Raw genomic sequence first — 14,687 nt, 5'->3', positions numbered from 1 at the left:
CGACACGACAAGAATTCGAGAGTCCGCCCACCACTGAAATGCCTACCTGCCCGAGCGGTTCTCTCGAGGTTATGAGTCACGAGGCCGTCGCACGCTTTGCTAAAGATCTCAACATTTTGTCACGCGTTGTTCTCCCCTTGATCACGGCATAAACGACGACTTCACGTTTTTCGGAGCTTTACTCGAAGAATGGTGCTAACCAAGTATACAAAGCGACTGTGTATTCAACGATTATCTAACTGCTAACTCCAGTAGTCTATTTAATTTGGAAATAAAAAGAAATTGTCTTCCACCTCTTCCTCCATTTTCTTAACACCTTAAATCTTAATCCTTAAGGATCCAATTCCGCATACAGTCGGTCTCATAAATATTCGTACCCTTTATGTCTATCGAAGAAATTTGTTTGAATTAAATGGTAGGTTTGATGGTTTCAAGTGTATGTTTGTATAAATATGTTGATGTATATATGAATATATACATGTATAAGCTTATTCATTTACATATTTATAATGAAATATTCATTTGGTAACATCAAAACCATTAAGTTAGTCAAACTTCTTCAACAAACATAGAGGGTACGAATATTTATGGGATTGATTGTATATTACTACAAAAATCATTTTATTAATTTACTATCAATGAATCATAATTGAAAAATAAATATTTGTGTCCTATAATTATGAAGAAAAATTACCTTCTCACACCCTTCACGTATACAAAATGGCGAAAGACTAATACCCTGAACTCAAGGTACGAAATTTCTAAATTCCTAAATTTATCCCTGAAGTCACAACCAATAATGAAACAGTCTCTGTATGTAAAACTCACCACGATATTGCTGCACGTGGGACGAAACTCAATAATGGAAGTCCAGAACCGATCGTCGTTGCTCACAAATTTTATCCCACTGCACTTACATCGCGCACATAAATGGATTCCACTTTGCGAAACGCGCGAAACTCACAACTTCCACGAGACGCGTTTCACTCGAACTTCCACGATTGATTACCGATTCTCGCAAGATCGACTTATCCTTTAAGACGCGTCCTCATCAGGATCTCCATTGACCGCATCGCGACAGAAATTGAAATCAAAATAGACTACGAAGTCACTTTCTCGACGATTAGGTTTCACTAACGTTTCTCAGGAAACAAATCTCGTGGAAGCAGGCGTCACTTTGCTTGACAAATAAATAGAACATCCAATCGCCTCACGAATTACGAAAATACTGTAATATGTATTACCTAAATGGGATTGGAAGACGCTATCATAATTGGAATTACACCACCTCCGAGGTTTCCATTGAGACACGCACACATTGGAGCACTTCTGACAAAGCAATTCGTCGATCTCCCATTTTCAAAGAAACATTGAGTTTTCGGAGCACGACGAAGCGAAAGAATTTATCCAAAGTTTACACGAAACACCTCGCTCCATTGCAGAAGAGAAACGATCCGATGTACCGATTACGAGTGGCTAAACGAGAACGTAACTCCCAGATAATCTCACTCGCGACGCTCACAAATCAACGTACATGACCACCGAACGGTTCGTGGTGTTAGGTGAAATCGCGTGGACCTGATGGAAAGATGAAAACTACTTTGTATGAAAAATGGCGTTCGACGCGGTCCACGAGGTCCAAGATGGATTCATAGGGGATTTCATAAACGAATTGAATGCAATGGTCGGATTTCGAAGCGGAACAGCCGCGATGAACCGCGCACGACCGCCGTGAAAGCGACACGACACTGGATGAGAACGGGCAACAGGTTCGTCGGGTTGCCCTAAGGAACGTGACCACGGCACGAACAGGAGGGGAGGGAGGATAGGTACTGGCCAGGTAAGCCAGTGCCGCCATTGCTCCTGACGCAGCATCCACCGATTGCAGTGGCGTAAACGCGTTGATATCCTACCAACAAGGAAGTCTCCCGTCTCTTCCAATCGTTTTATTCGATTTGTGTCCGAAATTGCTTCGAATTCGAAGAAAATTAACTTTAAAAGAAGTCCTATCTGCAGTGGCGTAAACGATCCGATATCCTACCAACAAGGAAATCCCCTGTCTTTTCCAATCGTTTTATTCGATTTGTGCTTGAAATTGGTTCAAAGTCGAAGAAAATTAACTTTAAAATAACTCACGAATACTTAGTCACCATCTGTGTTTCTATTGGAACATCCACCGATCTGCAGTGGCGTAAACGAGCCAATATCCTACCAACAGGGAAGTCCCCTGTCTTTTCCAATTGTTTTATTCGATTTGTGCTTGAAATTGGTTCAAAGTCGAAGAAAATTAACTTTAAAATAACTCACGAATACTTAGTCACCATCTGTGTTTCAATTGCGACATTCACCGATCTGCAGTGGCGTACACGCGACCCCACCGTTTCTGTCATTTTAAATAGCTTTATTGTAAGTATGTAAACAAAGCCACGTGGGTCTGAAATAGAATTGAATGAGTTAATAGATACAAATTCAATGGAGATGATACGAGTTATATAACCGTATTCAAATCCATTGCAATGAAGATTAGGTAGCTCAGAAGATTGGTACTTTAACTTGAATATTTTTATTTAAACTAGAATTATAAATGTATAAATGTACCTATTCACAGAATTAATTTCCACACCTAATATATCTGTGCATTTCAGCTGTATGTATTGTAGTGTTTGATTATACGAGTAGTTACAGAGCTATTTTGATTATTGATGAGTGATCGTTTGCTTTTTACAAAATTCTAAATTCTGATTACGCCACTGCAGCAACAGGTTGTCGCCAATGAGAACGTCGTGAATGGACGCGTTCGTCCATTTGATAGCAGCATGACCTGCCACTACGAGGAAAGAGGGCGATCCTTTAAATCTGCGAATGTATATAAATTCAATTATGAATTAGCATACGTTAAACCTGACTTTGCAAACCAGTTGTAAAACAGGACCGTGCATGTTACACGGGTAGAAACAAACGACTATTCAGTTAATGATACGGTATCAGAAACGTCAACTATTAGTGACTAATTTTACATACGAAATAACAAATTAGGTGTAACAATGTGACGATATTAGCTACTTCTATGATTGAAAAGTTTGTGTTTATCGTGGCCATACACGCGTGATATTGAAATACATGAAAATAAATTATGTACTAAGAATAAGACGAGTTTAGCATGACAAATATTTGTTTTGAGTTTTAATATTGCCGTTATTCACTCTTTGATTAATGCTACAGTGAATTACTGTTTGTGTGGGAAGGAAATAAATAATTTAATATTTCATAATGCAATGGCAATACCATTTTAAAGTGTAATACCGAAAAAAGAAATGAAAATAATTTGATAGCTTATCGAGAAAAAACTGCTGATTTGGAAATTTTAAGCTGAGTGTATTTTTTGTAAACTCAGATAGCGATTAAACTGAACAAGTATGAATCCACTGAACTTGAGATAGCCTCAGAAATTCAACTTGTTTGTGAAGTCAAATTATAACTTGCTTTTGTTATTTCTATATCGCTTGTTATCACGTTTAATCCTACGTTATTCATACATGGCTGACAGATCTCTTCATTAAATATGTTCAAAGCATTAACATACACTTTGACTATAACACATGATGTACCTGTCGTGCATTTGATCCTTCTTTACATTCATTTAATTCTTGCTATACATCGCATTTGCATCTGCAATTGCTTATTGTTAGATACTTCTATGCATAATTCGTCCATTAGGGACTCCATTTTTGACAGAAGCCCACCTGTAGCTGGGTACCTCAGAATTGCTAAACCCGTATTGTAATAAAACATAGCTGCAGCCCCTGCAGAATTATTAAAATACGTACGTACATCCTAATGAGGCTAATGTTAAATAGGCAAGCATTCTTTTTAAAGTGTTTCTTTCCAAAAGTTTAGAAAGAATCGCTGTCTGTGTACCACCATCAGTTCCAATGAATCATACTGAATTTCAATCCTCCATTTGGTCGCAAGATGGCGGCACGTTATACGCTTTAGTCTTTCTGTCAAAGATGTACGTTTTGAACATGAATTCGCGTTGCATTCCGAGAGGAGGACCAATGGAACAGCCGTGGCGATATAATTGAAATCAGCAGAGTAGGATGCACCCTATGGATACCAGTCGTCCCTCCTTCTGATGTGAAACATTTGGTATTGTCAGCTCTCGCCTCGATCCTGGATAACCTTTCGGCCCAATCAACAATTGTGACAGCTCTTGCCACGTACCAAGCCGACTATCATCGAAACCAGAACCAAGAGAATGGCGTGTCTTCTGTTGAATCAAGAAAATGTGCACATCAAAATACTCTCAACAGACACCGTTGAAGGCGTCACTTATTACTGCATTGAGGTTAGGATTGCCTCCATCAAGTGGACTGTGAAGCATAGGTAAGTTCTTCTACTTATATCTTTCATAAAGGGTGACATTTGATTGTACCAATTTGTATTAACAATCTTGTTCCATTTCTACTATACATCTCTGTGTTTACTACATCATTAGTTTTATGGAGTTACGTTGTTAAGATCATATTTTCCTTTTGAACTTTAAGGTATTTGGGGCTTTATCGTCAGAAGTAATAGGAGTAACTTTGTTTCATTTTGTTGTTACAGATACAATGATTTTGTGGAGCTCCATGAGAAGCTTGTTTTAGAGCACTGTGTAGAGAAGGATATATTGCCACCAAAGAAGCTTATTGGCAACAAGTGTGAAGCTTTTGTAGAGAAACGCAGACAGAGCTTAGAAGTCTACCTGAATGCTGTCTATAATTACCTGAAGAAAGCAATGCCTAGGGAATTGGCTGTGTTTCTGGATTTGCATATATATGATATATTTTTTTTATTGCAAAGCCTTGCTTTAGAATTTTTCACAGAGGGCAGCAGCTTGTTGCTAAAGTCCAAATGCTATACGTATAATCCAGTGCAGGTAATTACAAAATTAAAGCTAATTACGAGTATTTATCCTTCAAGGCTATACATTTCCTGTATTCTCAACATCTATGAAATTCATGTTTTAGTTGTACGCGATCAGCGAGAGATTGAAGCACCCCTGTCCACCCTTGGAAGTCGTCGATAAAAAATACGATTTCAGTCACGTTCTAGACTTCAATTCCCATTTAACCGGTCTCACGATCGAAGGCAGCCCGGACTCCTATAAAACTAGCAATATTTACTCGTCGACGCTTTCCATCGAATTGTCGAGCTTTAAGAACGTAGAAGATCTAACTATCAATCAATATCCAGTGGATAAGATCTACCAGATGGGTACTCTTCGAGACACGGTAAAATATTTAACGGTGAACAACACAAAGTTGAGGAACATCGTCGAGTTGGCGATGTGCGAGGAGGTGCACAAAATTATCGATAACGCGAACGACTCCCACGTCTGGATGAAAGTAACCCACCTAGACCTTAGCGACAATCGAATAGAAACTATAGATATCGCCATCAAACTCCTTCCACACATAGAGTGTTTGACGTTGAACAACAATCTTCTCTCGGAGATATCGAACGTCACTTTGTTACCAAGGTTGTCCCAGTTGTACTTGGCGTCGAACAACTTCACAACCCTACCGGACGATCTGCACACGAGATTAGGTTATATCGTTTACATCGACCTGTCTCAGAACAAGTTGACGTCGTTGTCGAGTTTCTCGAAACTTTACTCGTTGGAGGGACTCGACGTCAGCTGCAATCGCATCGAGAAGATCGAGGAAGTGAAAAACATTGGGCACTTGCCATGTTTGGAGAACTTAAGATTGACTGGCAACCCTGTGTCGACGATCGTTGATTATAGAGTGAAAGTGTTGGAACCTTTCGGTAAAAGGGCAGCGGATATCTGCCTAGACAATGAGAAACCTAACCAAAAAGAACTGGACACTGTATCTGTTCATCAAGCCCTGCGTATAGCGAGAGAGGGCAAATCACCTACGTTCACTGCATCGGATGCGCCATTGTTCTCTGCAGAAATTCCGAGCATATAAAGACGCACGATGTTTAGTTTCCGAAGAGTAGACTTTCCGTGCGAAGAACACTTTGATATTAATTTTTTTAATCGTTTCGAAGTTCACTCGAAGGTAGAACCTTCTTAACCGCGTCTTACGAGTATTTTAGAATTCACAATGAATCAAGGGGGCAACAGTTATCTATAAAGGGCAAACAGTTTCCGATATTTTTCGACTAATTAAAATTATTCAGATCAATTTTTCGAAAAAATTAAGATGGCCAAGTTATAACGTTCACTCGGTATGTTTTTCACGTTCATATGAAAATAAAACTCCGTAAGACAGAATAAGTCTCGACGCAACATTACGCCCAAGACACAAATGAAGCAAATACATTCGAGGAGATTCGTTCACGCGTGAAACTGAAGTCCTATTCAAACGTCGAAAATTGGCACTCATCTCGTCTATAATCTTTTTATAGTATATTTATTGCCGATCAAACGCGTCCGTACTTTTTACCACCTTTTGCCAGAACGATATTCAATCAGTGTAACACATACCAAAACATTAAGCAAGTAGTTTAAGCCTTAGATTTTGTCCGTTGCATTTATGTAACTGGATCCAGATATTAGAATTTAACACATCCATAGAAGTTGGGAAAATGATCATTTTCTCCGTTCGAGGATATCGTGCCACCTATCTCTATGAAAAGAACAAATTTCTACGATTTTTCTGTGTACATAATTGCTTTCAAATCGTATATTACGTGTTACTATCGTGTATTTTTTATACTTGGAGTAATTGTAAAGTGGAATAATTGGATCGGTTGAATATATTTATTTACGATTCTAAAAGACACCGTTCTCGATCGTGCAATTACAGTGATCCTCAAATTTCTGATTAAATCAGCAATTTTCCGTTTAGAAATCGAGACAGAACCTCGGACCCAAGTTTTATGTTGAGAACCACTGTGTTAAATGATATTTATTTATTATCGTGAATTTACAAACACGTATCCCATACGATTAAATTAAATTAAATTAATACAGGCAAGTCTTGATGTTTCTCAACGACTCAATAAAAATATGTGGAGCAACACGGTTACTGGAAATTTTTATTGAATGCAATCTGTCGAGTAACGATTGCTAGTATGTGTTGTTTATTGTATAAATCTTTGAAACGATGAATGAATCTTTGTTTGAAAAAGAGTAATCATGTTTAGTATATCGATTTTATAATGGTTTAACGCGAACTATATGTGTATATAAGATGATAGAATATTTTGTTAATAAACAATCATGAATCAATAAACTGTGATAATCTATGAACAAACTTCTATATATTAATTTGCAAAGTGCAGTTAAATACCAGACAAAATTGAGTTCCGAGTCTGAGCTTACGATTAGATTAAAATTAGCTACAATTGACCGTGACATACAAATGCTATATTAATTCCTAGTGTTCGAGACTAGCGTTCAAATTAAGTTCGTTACCACTCGATTTATCTCGTCAAAACAATTAACCATTGGTATAAATATTTACACATAAATACCAGAAGTATTTTTACGTAAATAAATTGGTGGAACCATTTTGCAAAATGGCTCTCTAAAATTGTGAGAACCGCTGCTTTAGATGCAAAAGCGGTCGGCTTTGATCTCGTAGAATGGTACCACGGTTGTGCCAGCCTTCGTTCGTTTCTTGGAATTGCTAATGATACCTATTTTCCTTTCTGTTTCACTCTCGTATATTCTTTTCCAGTCTTCTTCGACAGATGTTCGTTTTCTTAGTCAGATATCTCTGCTTCTTTCATGCGAACTTTAAAGGAAATAATAGTAACACGAGAAGAAAGAGAAACGAAACAAAAGAACTGTAGCCAATACGTTTCATGAGAAGATGAAGTTGGGTGTAAACGGAGCTTACGAGTAAAATTAGTTGAAACGAAGTTAATGAATAACATTACATTGTTTTGCTACGTCGACACGATGAAATATTTTTATTTCTTTTCAAAATCTTTATAAATTTTGTTCGTGTCGATGTAGCTCACATGTAATTGCATAATTCCTCTCAGTTTCAAAGGCACTAAACGTGTGTAAATTCAATTATGGCAGGGGACAGGCCTTGGGCAAACTTGAGCGACCAATCGATCGTGTTTCGACTCGCAATGCATTGTGTGAAAGAAATTTCTTACCGTGTTAGGATGAAACACACATGGAAAGTAAACAGAGAAAGGAGGCAGTACTTTCAAAGTTTATTTTTATTTAAACTTCCACATTGCTCGCATTACCTTTTAAACATTATACGTATATCTTCGATAATAGTAAAATATTCATAAATAATAATAATAATCGTTACAATGCTTACATAGCCTAAGCATTCTCGTGTTATAGTCTTTTAATGTAGTACACCTAAAAACTAACACATACATAAGTTATCGTTTACAGAAGATCGCCTTCCGTTCGTGGTTTAAATCGTTCCATAGAATTTTTTGTGCACAATTACGCGATGTGTTGTTTTCTGTGCGTTTTTGTTTTCTTCTCTTGGCGTCTCTCGCGAAACGACATCTAAAGATACACTTTCAAAGGCAATGCGTGTTTCGGAAAAAATGTTTGTGTTACTTCTAAAAAGGAAGTATCAAAGCGTCGTAAAAGCTGGTCGTACCAAAAGGAAAAATAATTTATCAAACACCGTTTCTCTACACTTACACGACGCACAGGCATCGTTTAGACCTTAACGATCACATTTATTTATTTATTTATTCATTTGTTTATTTTATGTCGACCACAGACTCGCAACAGCACGGTATTCATACCGTTTCGTAATTTGATTCTCTGCTGGTCGAGGGTTCCATCGATTGACAACCATGAAAACACGTGTACCTCGAAGAACTGTCAAAGCGACAAAGCTGGTCGAAAATAAAGAAACACTGCGTATATCAAACACCTATAGGTTAAAGTTTTATACAAAATTAGGCGGTATGTCTCGTGGATGTCGAACACGTTCCCGCGACGTCCTACATATCCCTACATTTCATTTTATTTTCGTCCTTCGAATAAACGATCTCTTTTACTCGAAATTTGATTATCCTTCGTGTCACGATTTATCTCCCAGCATAAATATTTGACCGTAAAAAAAGCTGCCCGATTCGATCTTCGAAGAGGAGCACAAAATGGCCGACAAATCCTTTCAGGATTCCAGAGATAGGCAACACCTTTATCAATAATTTTTGCTTTTACTCAACGAGTAATAGATGAACGTTTATTTATCATTGGTTACTCGAAATCTTTGCCAATCTCTGTCCAGCTCCGTTCGATGGAACCTCCGTTTCGTTTCGGACAGGAAATTGGGGGGAAGAACATTAACGGCAATTGAAAATCGTAGATGAAGAAATGACTTATGGATTTGGAAGAAAAATAAACAAGAAATCGTTGAAAGAAAAGAGAAGAAAATTGTGGACATACAACAGGAATTGGCGGCAGGGACAGGAAGGAGCGATCTGACGAACGCACGAGAATGCTGGAATCTCTGAGGGAGATTTCGTGGATCGTTCTTGTGCGTTCGTCTCCAGGTAAATTAGTAATTTTATTGCTGCGCGATCGGGATGAGTTTCTCGCCCTGGCCGATCGCTGGAAGCGGAGCCTCGACTGTCAAGACGCCATCCTTGCTCAGCGAGGACTTGATGCTCTCGGGGTTGGTTCCTTTTGGCAGCAGGAACTCGCGATTGTACTCCCTGTACACCGATTTGCTCTCCGTCTTCTCCTCGTGCTTTGCATGGACCTGGAAAAGACAAAAAATAGGTCTTAGAAATATTATTCTTTCGATCGAAGATTCTGTTTATTTTTTTATTCGTTATTCGCAATAATTTACACAGACTTAATCCCTTCAGACCTGGTGAACATTCTAGCGGAATTTTCAAATTTTTGTTTTAAATAATCGATAGGTTCAAGACTATTAATGACTCTTCTAGGTATTACTGTACATACTAAAGTACTAAATTCCAACAATTTGTTGTACATTGTAATGCACAATCAGTCTAAAATGCGATAATAAGAGGACGTTTGCCTATGCTGTTGCATATTCTTAAGTTTATTTCGATATACAAGTGTACTTTCTTCATTTTCAATACTTGAATATACAAATTTATAAATTACATGAGTTTCACATTTCTTTGAACTGTTGGTTCAGTATGTTCACAAAAATGTATATTTTGTAATTTGCATAAATTATTGTGAATAACAATTTTTGTTTCAAATAAATATGTCATTTTTCATCCACTGTCTATTGAAAAGTAATTTGTTTTTTCTTTAAAAAAAGTCAGGTTTAAAGCTCAAAAAAAATGTCCATACAAAAGAAATAACGTGTCACGTCGTTAATTATTCCAATTACCAACCCCCCACCACAATTTTCGATTCAGTCTGTACGTCTAAACGTCTAATATTAGCCTAGTCGATACCGAGTTTTCCAGGGAAATTTACCAATTTTCATGCCAAGACAAGGCCGCGAATTTAGGTCGTCGCTTCGATTAAGTGTTCGTATTAATAAATCAGCCGGGACAGACCTGTTTCTACGATCACGCGAGCCTAGCGTTGAAAGTCGATCGACGCTGGTCAAGCAGACCGATAACAGGGGTTGCTTCTGGTAACGCGATTTCATTTCAAAAAAACAGTGATTACATATTTCGCCTACCGACGAATGTCCGAGTCACGGATATTTATGGACATTGATAAGTCGCAAAGTATTGTAAATATTGCAGTAAAGTCACAGTCTATCTTCGCGATAAAATATTGAGCCGCAACGCTGACGTCTCCTCTTAAAATAAATAATTACCATAATAATAACATGCGTTTATTGCATCAGAGTTGTACACGATACAAATTTGAAGATAAAATAAGATAGGACACGTAACATAGACATAAACTATTGTTCGTCTAACTTGATAACTTTCTCTGTTATTATGTTGTCGCATATCGCGATGAGAAAAATAAAAATCATTACACGACGAAGGATGTATTTGAAGTAGGTAATTCGGGTTGACCTAATTCTCTATTGAAGACAGCTGAGTCATTCTAACTTTTATATGTTTTTCTACAAATGCTACTCTGCTTCCAGAGAAAATTACTAAAGTGGGTAACTCGTCCCTTTCGACGGAAACACGGAGATGCAATTCCAACGTGCATGTATTATCCAATTCTACGAAAGTGTACAGGGTGGCTCGCTGGAAACAAACCATCTTAATGTTCTCGATATTTATTTGGTATAAGAATAAATTTTGAGTTTTTATATTCAATAATTTATAAGTTTAGTCTAAATAGAAATATTTATTCGTCATTTTGTTATAACGTAACAATTGTCGAGTAAATATTTTTACTTAAATTAGAGTTATAAATACAAAGGCACAGAATTAATTTCTGGACATAATAAAATATTACAAAGAAGCTGTAAAAATAGGAAGTGTTCAGTAAATTAACGAATATGTTTTGTTATATCAATGACCAACAAACGCTGTACGATTTCGATGGATCACCCTTTATATCTGCCCGGAACTAAGGGGTGAGCGCAAAGGGGTGAGAACGAGAAGAGCGCGCGTGTCTCGTAAAGTGACGCAAACATTCTATCTAGGAAAGTAGGTTATGGGAGCCAGCGATAAAGTCGGAACACGACAATGTTTTACGAGTTTCATTGCGTGGAACTGCTATCAGTCGGGTTTGAGACGGCAGTAAAGAAGAATGAAAATAATAACATCAAGAAGACGGCGACTGTAGGACGCCACGGATTCGACTATGTTCACCCCCTATACTGGATCGATATCCGAAAATTGTGACGCTTCATGACACATCCTAGTTGTTTGTTGCTTCATCTAATCTTCCCACTCTACTGCAACCTTTGAGTTTAGCTTAGAAGCAATAACGTCGCTCAGTAGAATAAGATCAGCCTCAGAAGGAGTAACGGACCGTACCTATTCAGACACACTAGTCAGCCGCCTCGAGGCCTGAAACTACCGACGAGGGAAGTTCAACAATTGATACACAGATTGGAAGTCTATTCTTTAGTTCCTTTTGGTGAAAAGATACGTTACAAATTGCCTAGTTTACAAATATTAGTAGCTTTTTCAATAATGAGTACTTTGGATTAAATCTGTTTTTCGTTATAAATCTAATGGAGCTCTACAAAAAAATATCCAGAAAGTTATTCTCTAACGTGAGAACGTAATTTTTTTAAAATGAAATGAAGATTATTTTCAAGAATTTGAAAGTGGAAATCAAAATTGGAAATTCTCTATGAAAATTATTTTTCACTTCCTCGGTGAAAGTGAAGCATATTTTGTCGAATAACATATAGGAACAACTTCTATTGTTTATCAGAAAAGAATTCCTAAAGAAAAGGAGAAAAATGGTTTGAAAAAAGTGGTCCTCGAAAAAAATATATCCGTATAACTTTTGTTTTAAATATGTTTTCGAAGTATTGTGATCAAAAACTGATTCCAATTATCTCCAGACGCGCACATATCGTTTTGAAACTGCATTATCGTTGAAATTAGCCCTCCCACCTGTTACAACTGTATTATTGGCAAACGTTCGCAACAGCGACGACCTCATCCCACCGGCCAACGTTTCGTCATCCTGGCAAACGGGCCAACAAAGTATTGGTCTCGAGACTATCGAAGATAATTTAACATTTGCATTTAATTTGTATTTCATTTTCTAACCTCGCCAAATTCACGAATCCTGTACAGATTTGTTTTCATTAACACCTCGACTTCAGAATTCATTTATTTAGTTCCTTCGTGAGAAGTGCTGTCACCCTTTTCTGGGTGACGTGACGACCATCATGTTAATCGAGTATACGAAGCTGCAACTTCCGTTACCGCTAGAGGCACAAAGATGCTTCGTAGTCGATGCTCGAGACAAGTTGGTGTCTAAATACGTCGATGACACCAGTCAGCGATCAGGCACTTTGCATCGTTGTGACGTAACTCCCCCGATAATCAGATTCAGTTTATACGAAATCCCGTAAGAAACTACCTGCCGCTACACACTATTTGCATGCCATCGAATGGCTACTCGACGCTAGCCGACTAGGTGATGCAATATCTATTTTTAATACGTCTGGTCGCCTAAGCCAGCCTAGGTGCTGTCCGATTTTACGAATCGACCGCGAGAAATTCCAATCCCAGCAGATTAAGTAAAATGTCTATTAAGTCAATTAATTTCGAAAATAATATAGCTATAATTTTCACGCGTCCAAGGTAGCTTCTCCCTTGATATAAATCAATAAAAAAATTATATAAAGTTCAAACAAAACTATTTTTGTACTCCTTCTGAATAGTATTATCAGTATAAGAAAAAACATTGAAAACCTTCTTTACTTTATGGACTTTGAAGAAAAATTTATAAAAATGCTTCATTTTTCGGTCGTCGCAACAAAATGCATGAATGCAATTCTTGAAGGTGTTCCAAGTGGCCTTCGATTGGGCACGCAGCCACACACGCTAGGTGTCGATACGTCAATGACTGTCGCACGTACTCGAACCCTTCCGGCTTGTTTCTAATTGTACTGCATGCATAGGCCGTGCGTCCCTGTAATTCCTGAAGAGTTTGTACCAACGACCGCTTGGCATTCGCTCTAGCAATTCCCATGTCTACCTTATAATTACTCAGCATAACTCGCGTGCCGCAACTGAAAGTGGCTCTACCCAAGAAATAAAAAGGTTTTGTTATTACAGGGACAATTAACAGTGTTTTCCAGGCAGATTTATCGACGTTACATGATAATCTATCTTAGGTTGTCCCTTTTCCAGTGTTCGGCGAAAATCGAATTTGCCACATTAAAGGTACGATAACGTTTTACTTGTTCTACTGCATTGTTTTGTATACTATAGTGCGCATGCAAATTAAAAATGGACCGTCCTTTGTACGTACAGCCAGTCCCATAAATATTCGTACCCACTGTGTTTATTGAAGGAATTTGTTTAAATTAAATAATAGGTTTGATGTTTTCAAATAAATTTTTCATTATACAGGGTGTCCCAAAAATGTTGTAACACCTTGAAAGGGTTGGTTGGGGAGGTGATTTGAAACAACTTTTTCCTTAGCGAAAATGTTGTCCGAGGCTTCGTTGAGGAGATATTAACGGAAAACACTGACCAATCAGAGCGCGCGGATACCGTTGGAGCGGCCGCGGTAGCGAAGGCTACGAGCTAAGGGGCCGCGTCAATGGCCTTCGATGCACGTTGAGTCACTTGTTCGCGTACAAGCGCGGCCGCTTAGCTCGTAGCCTTCGCTACCGCGCCCGCTCCACCGGTATCCGCGCGCTCTGATTGGTCGACGTTTTCCGTTAATATCTCCTCAACGAAGCCTCGGACAACATTTTCGCTAAGGAAAAAGTTGTTTCAAATCACCTCCCGAACCACCCCTTTCAAAGTGTTACAACATTTTTGGGACACCCTGTATATAAGTGTAAAGTTTATCCATGTACATATTTATAATGAAACATTTATTTGAAAACATCGAATCTATTATTTAATTTAGACAAACTTCTTTAATAGACATAGAGGGTACGAATATTTATGGGACTGACTGTATATCTATCAGCTACCAATATTATATTCATTTAAATCCTGACAACATATTTTGTTTTCTAAACCTACAAAACCTTTCCTCGCCATTTACTAAAGCTTTGTATTGAGTGTACAACAAGAACTATTAATTTTCTGTCGGAAAGCGCTATATAGCATAGCTTATGGCATGGTAT

At 37.9% G+C, this 14,687-nt stretch overlaps 2 protein-coding genes across 4 annotated transcripts in view; one reads left to right on the top strand and one right to left on the bottom strand.

Moving 5' to 3' along the window:
- Positions 1-3,958: 3,958 nt before the first annotated feature.
- LOC128874594 (nischarin) lies at positions 3,959-8,720 on the top strand. Its single transcript, XM_054119452.1, has 3 exons — positions 3,959-4,386; positions 4,609-4,921; positions 5,013-8,720. The coding sequence occupies exons 1-3, from the start codon at positions 4,259-4,261 to the stop codon at positions 5,976-5,978; spliced, it is 1,407 nt and encodes a 468-aa protein (XP_053975427.1). The 5' UTR covers positions 3,959-4,258; the 3' UTR covers positions 5,979-8,720.
- The window catches only part of LOC128874595 (heat shock protein Hsp-12.2), a 31,905-nt gene continuing 25,393 nt past the window's right edge, over positions 8,176-14,687 (bottom strand). For all 3 annotated transcript variants that reach the window (XM_054119453.1, XM_054119454.1, XM_054119456.1), the window contains one exon: positions 8,176-9,713. In XM_054119453.1, the coding sequence (XP_053975428.1) occupies positions 9,519-9,713 (195 nt within the window). In that variant the 3' untranslated portion in view covers positions 8,176-9,518. The remainder of the gene's footprint in view (positions 9,714-14,687) is intronic.

This window comes from Hylaeus volcanicus, chromosome 4 (genome assembly GCF_026283585.1).
Source record: "Hylaeus volcanicus isolate JK05 chromosome 4, UHH_iyHylVolc1.0_haploid, whole genome shotgun sequence".
Classification (NCBI taxonomy): domain Eukaryota; kingdom Metazoa; phylum Arthropoda; class Insecta; order Hymenoptera; family Colletidae; genus Hylaeus; species Hylaeus volcanicus.
Note: the sequence above shows the minus strand (reverse complement) of the source record. Positions and strands in the feature narration are given on the sequence as shown.

Excerpts from the sequence above, each read along its gene's own strand:
- LOC128874594 (XM_054119452.1), top strand. The coding sequence starts at position 4,259 with ATGGCGTGTCTTCTGTTGAATCAAGAAAATGTGCACATCAAAATACTC. Across the intron at positions 4,387-4,608 it reads AAGTGGACTGTGAAGCATAG|ATACAATGATTTTGTGGAGC; the intron begins GTAAGTTCTTCT and ends TTGTTGTTACAG. Across the intron at positions 4,922-5,012 it reads ATACGTATAATCCAGTGCAG|TTGTACGCGATCAGCGAGAG; the intron begins GTAATTACAAAA and ends TTCATGTTTTAG.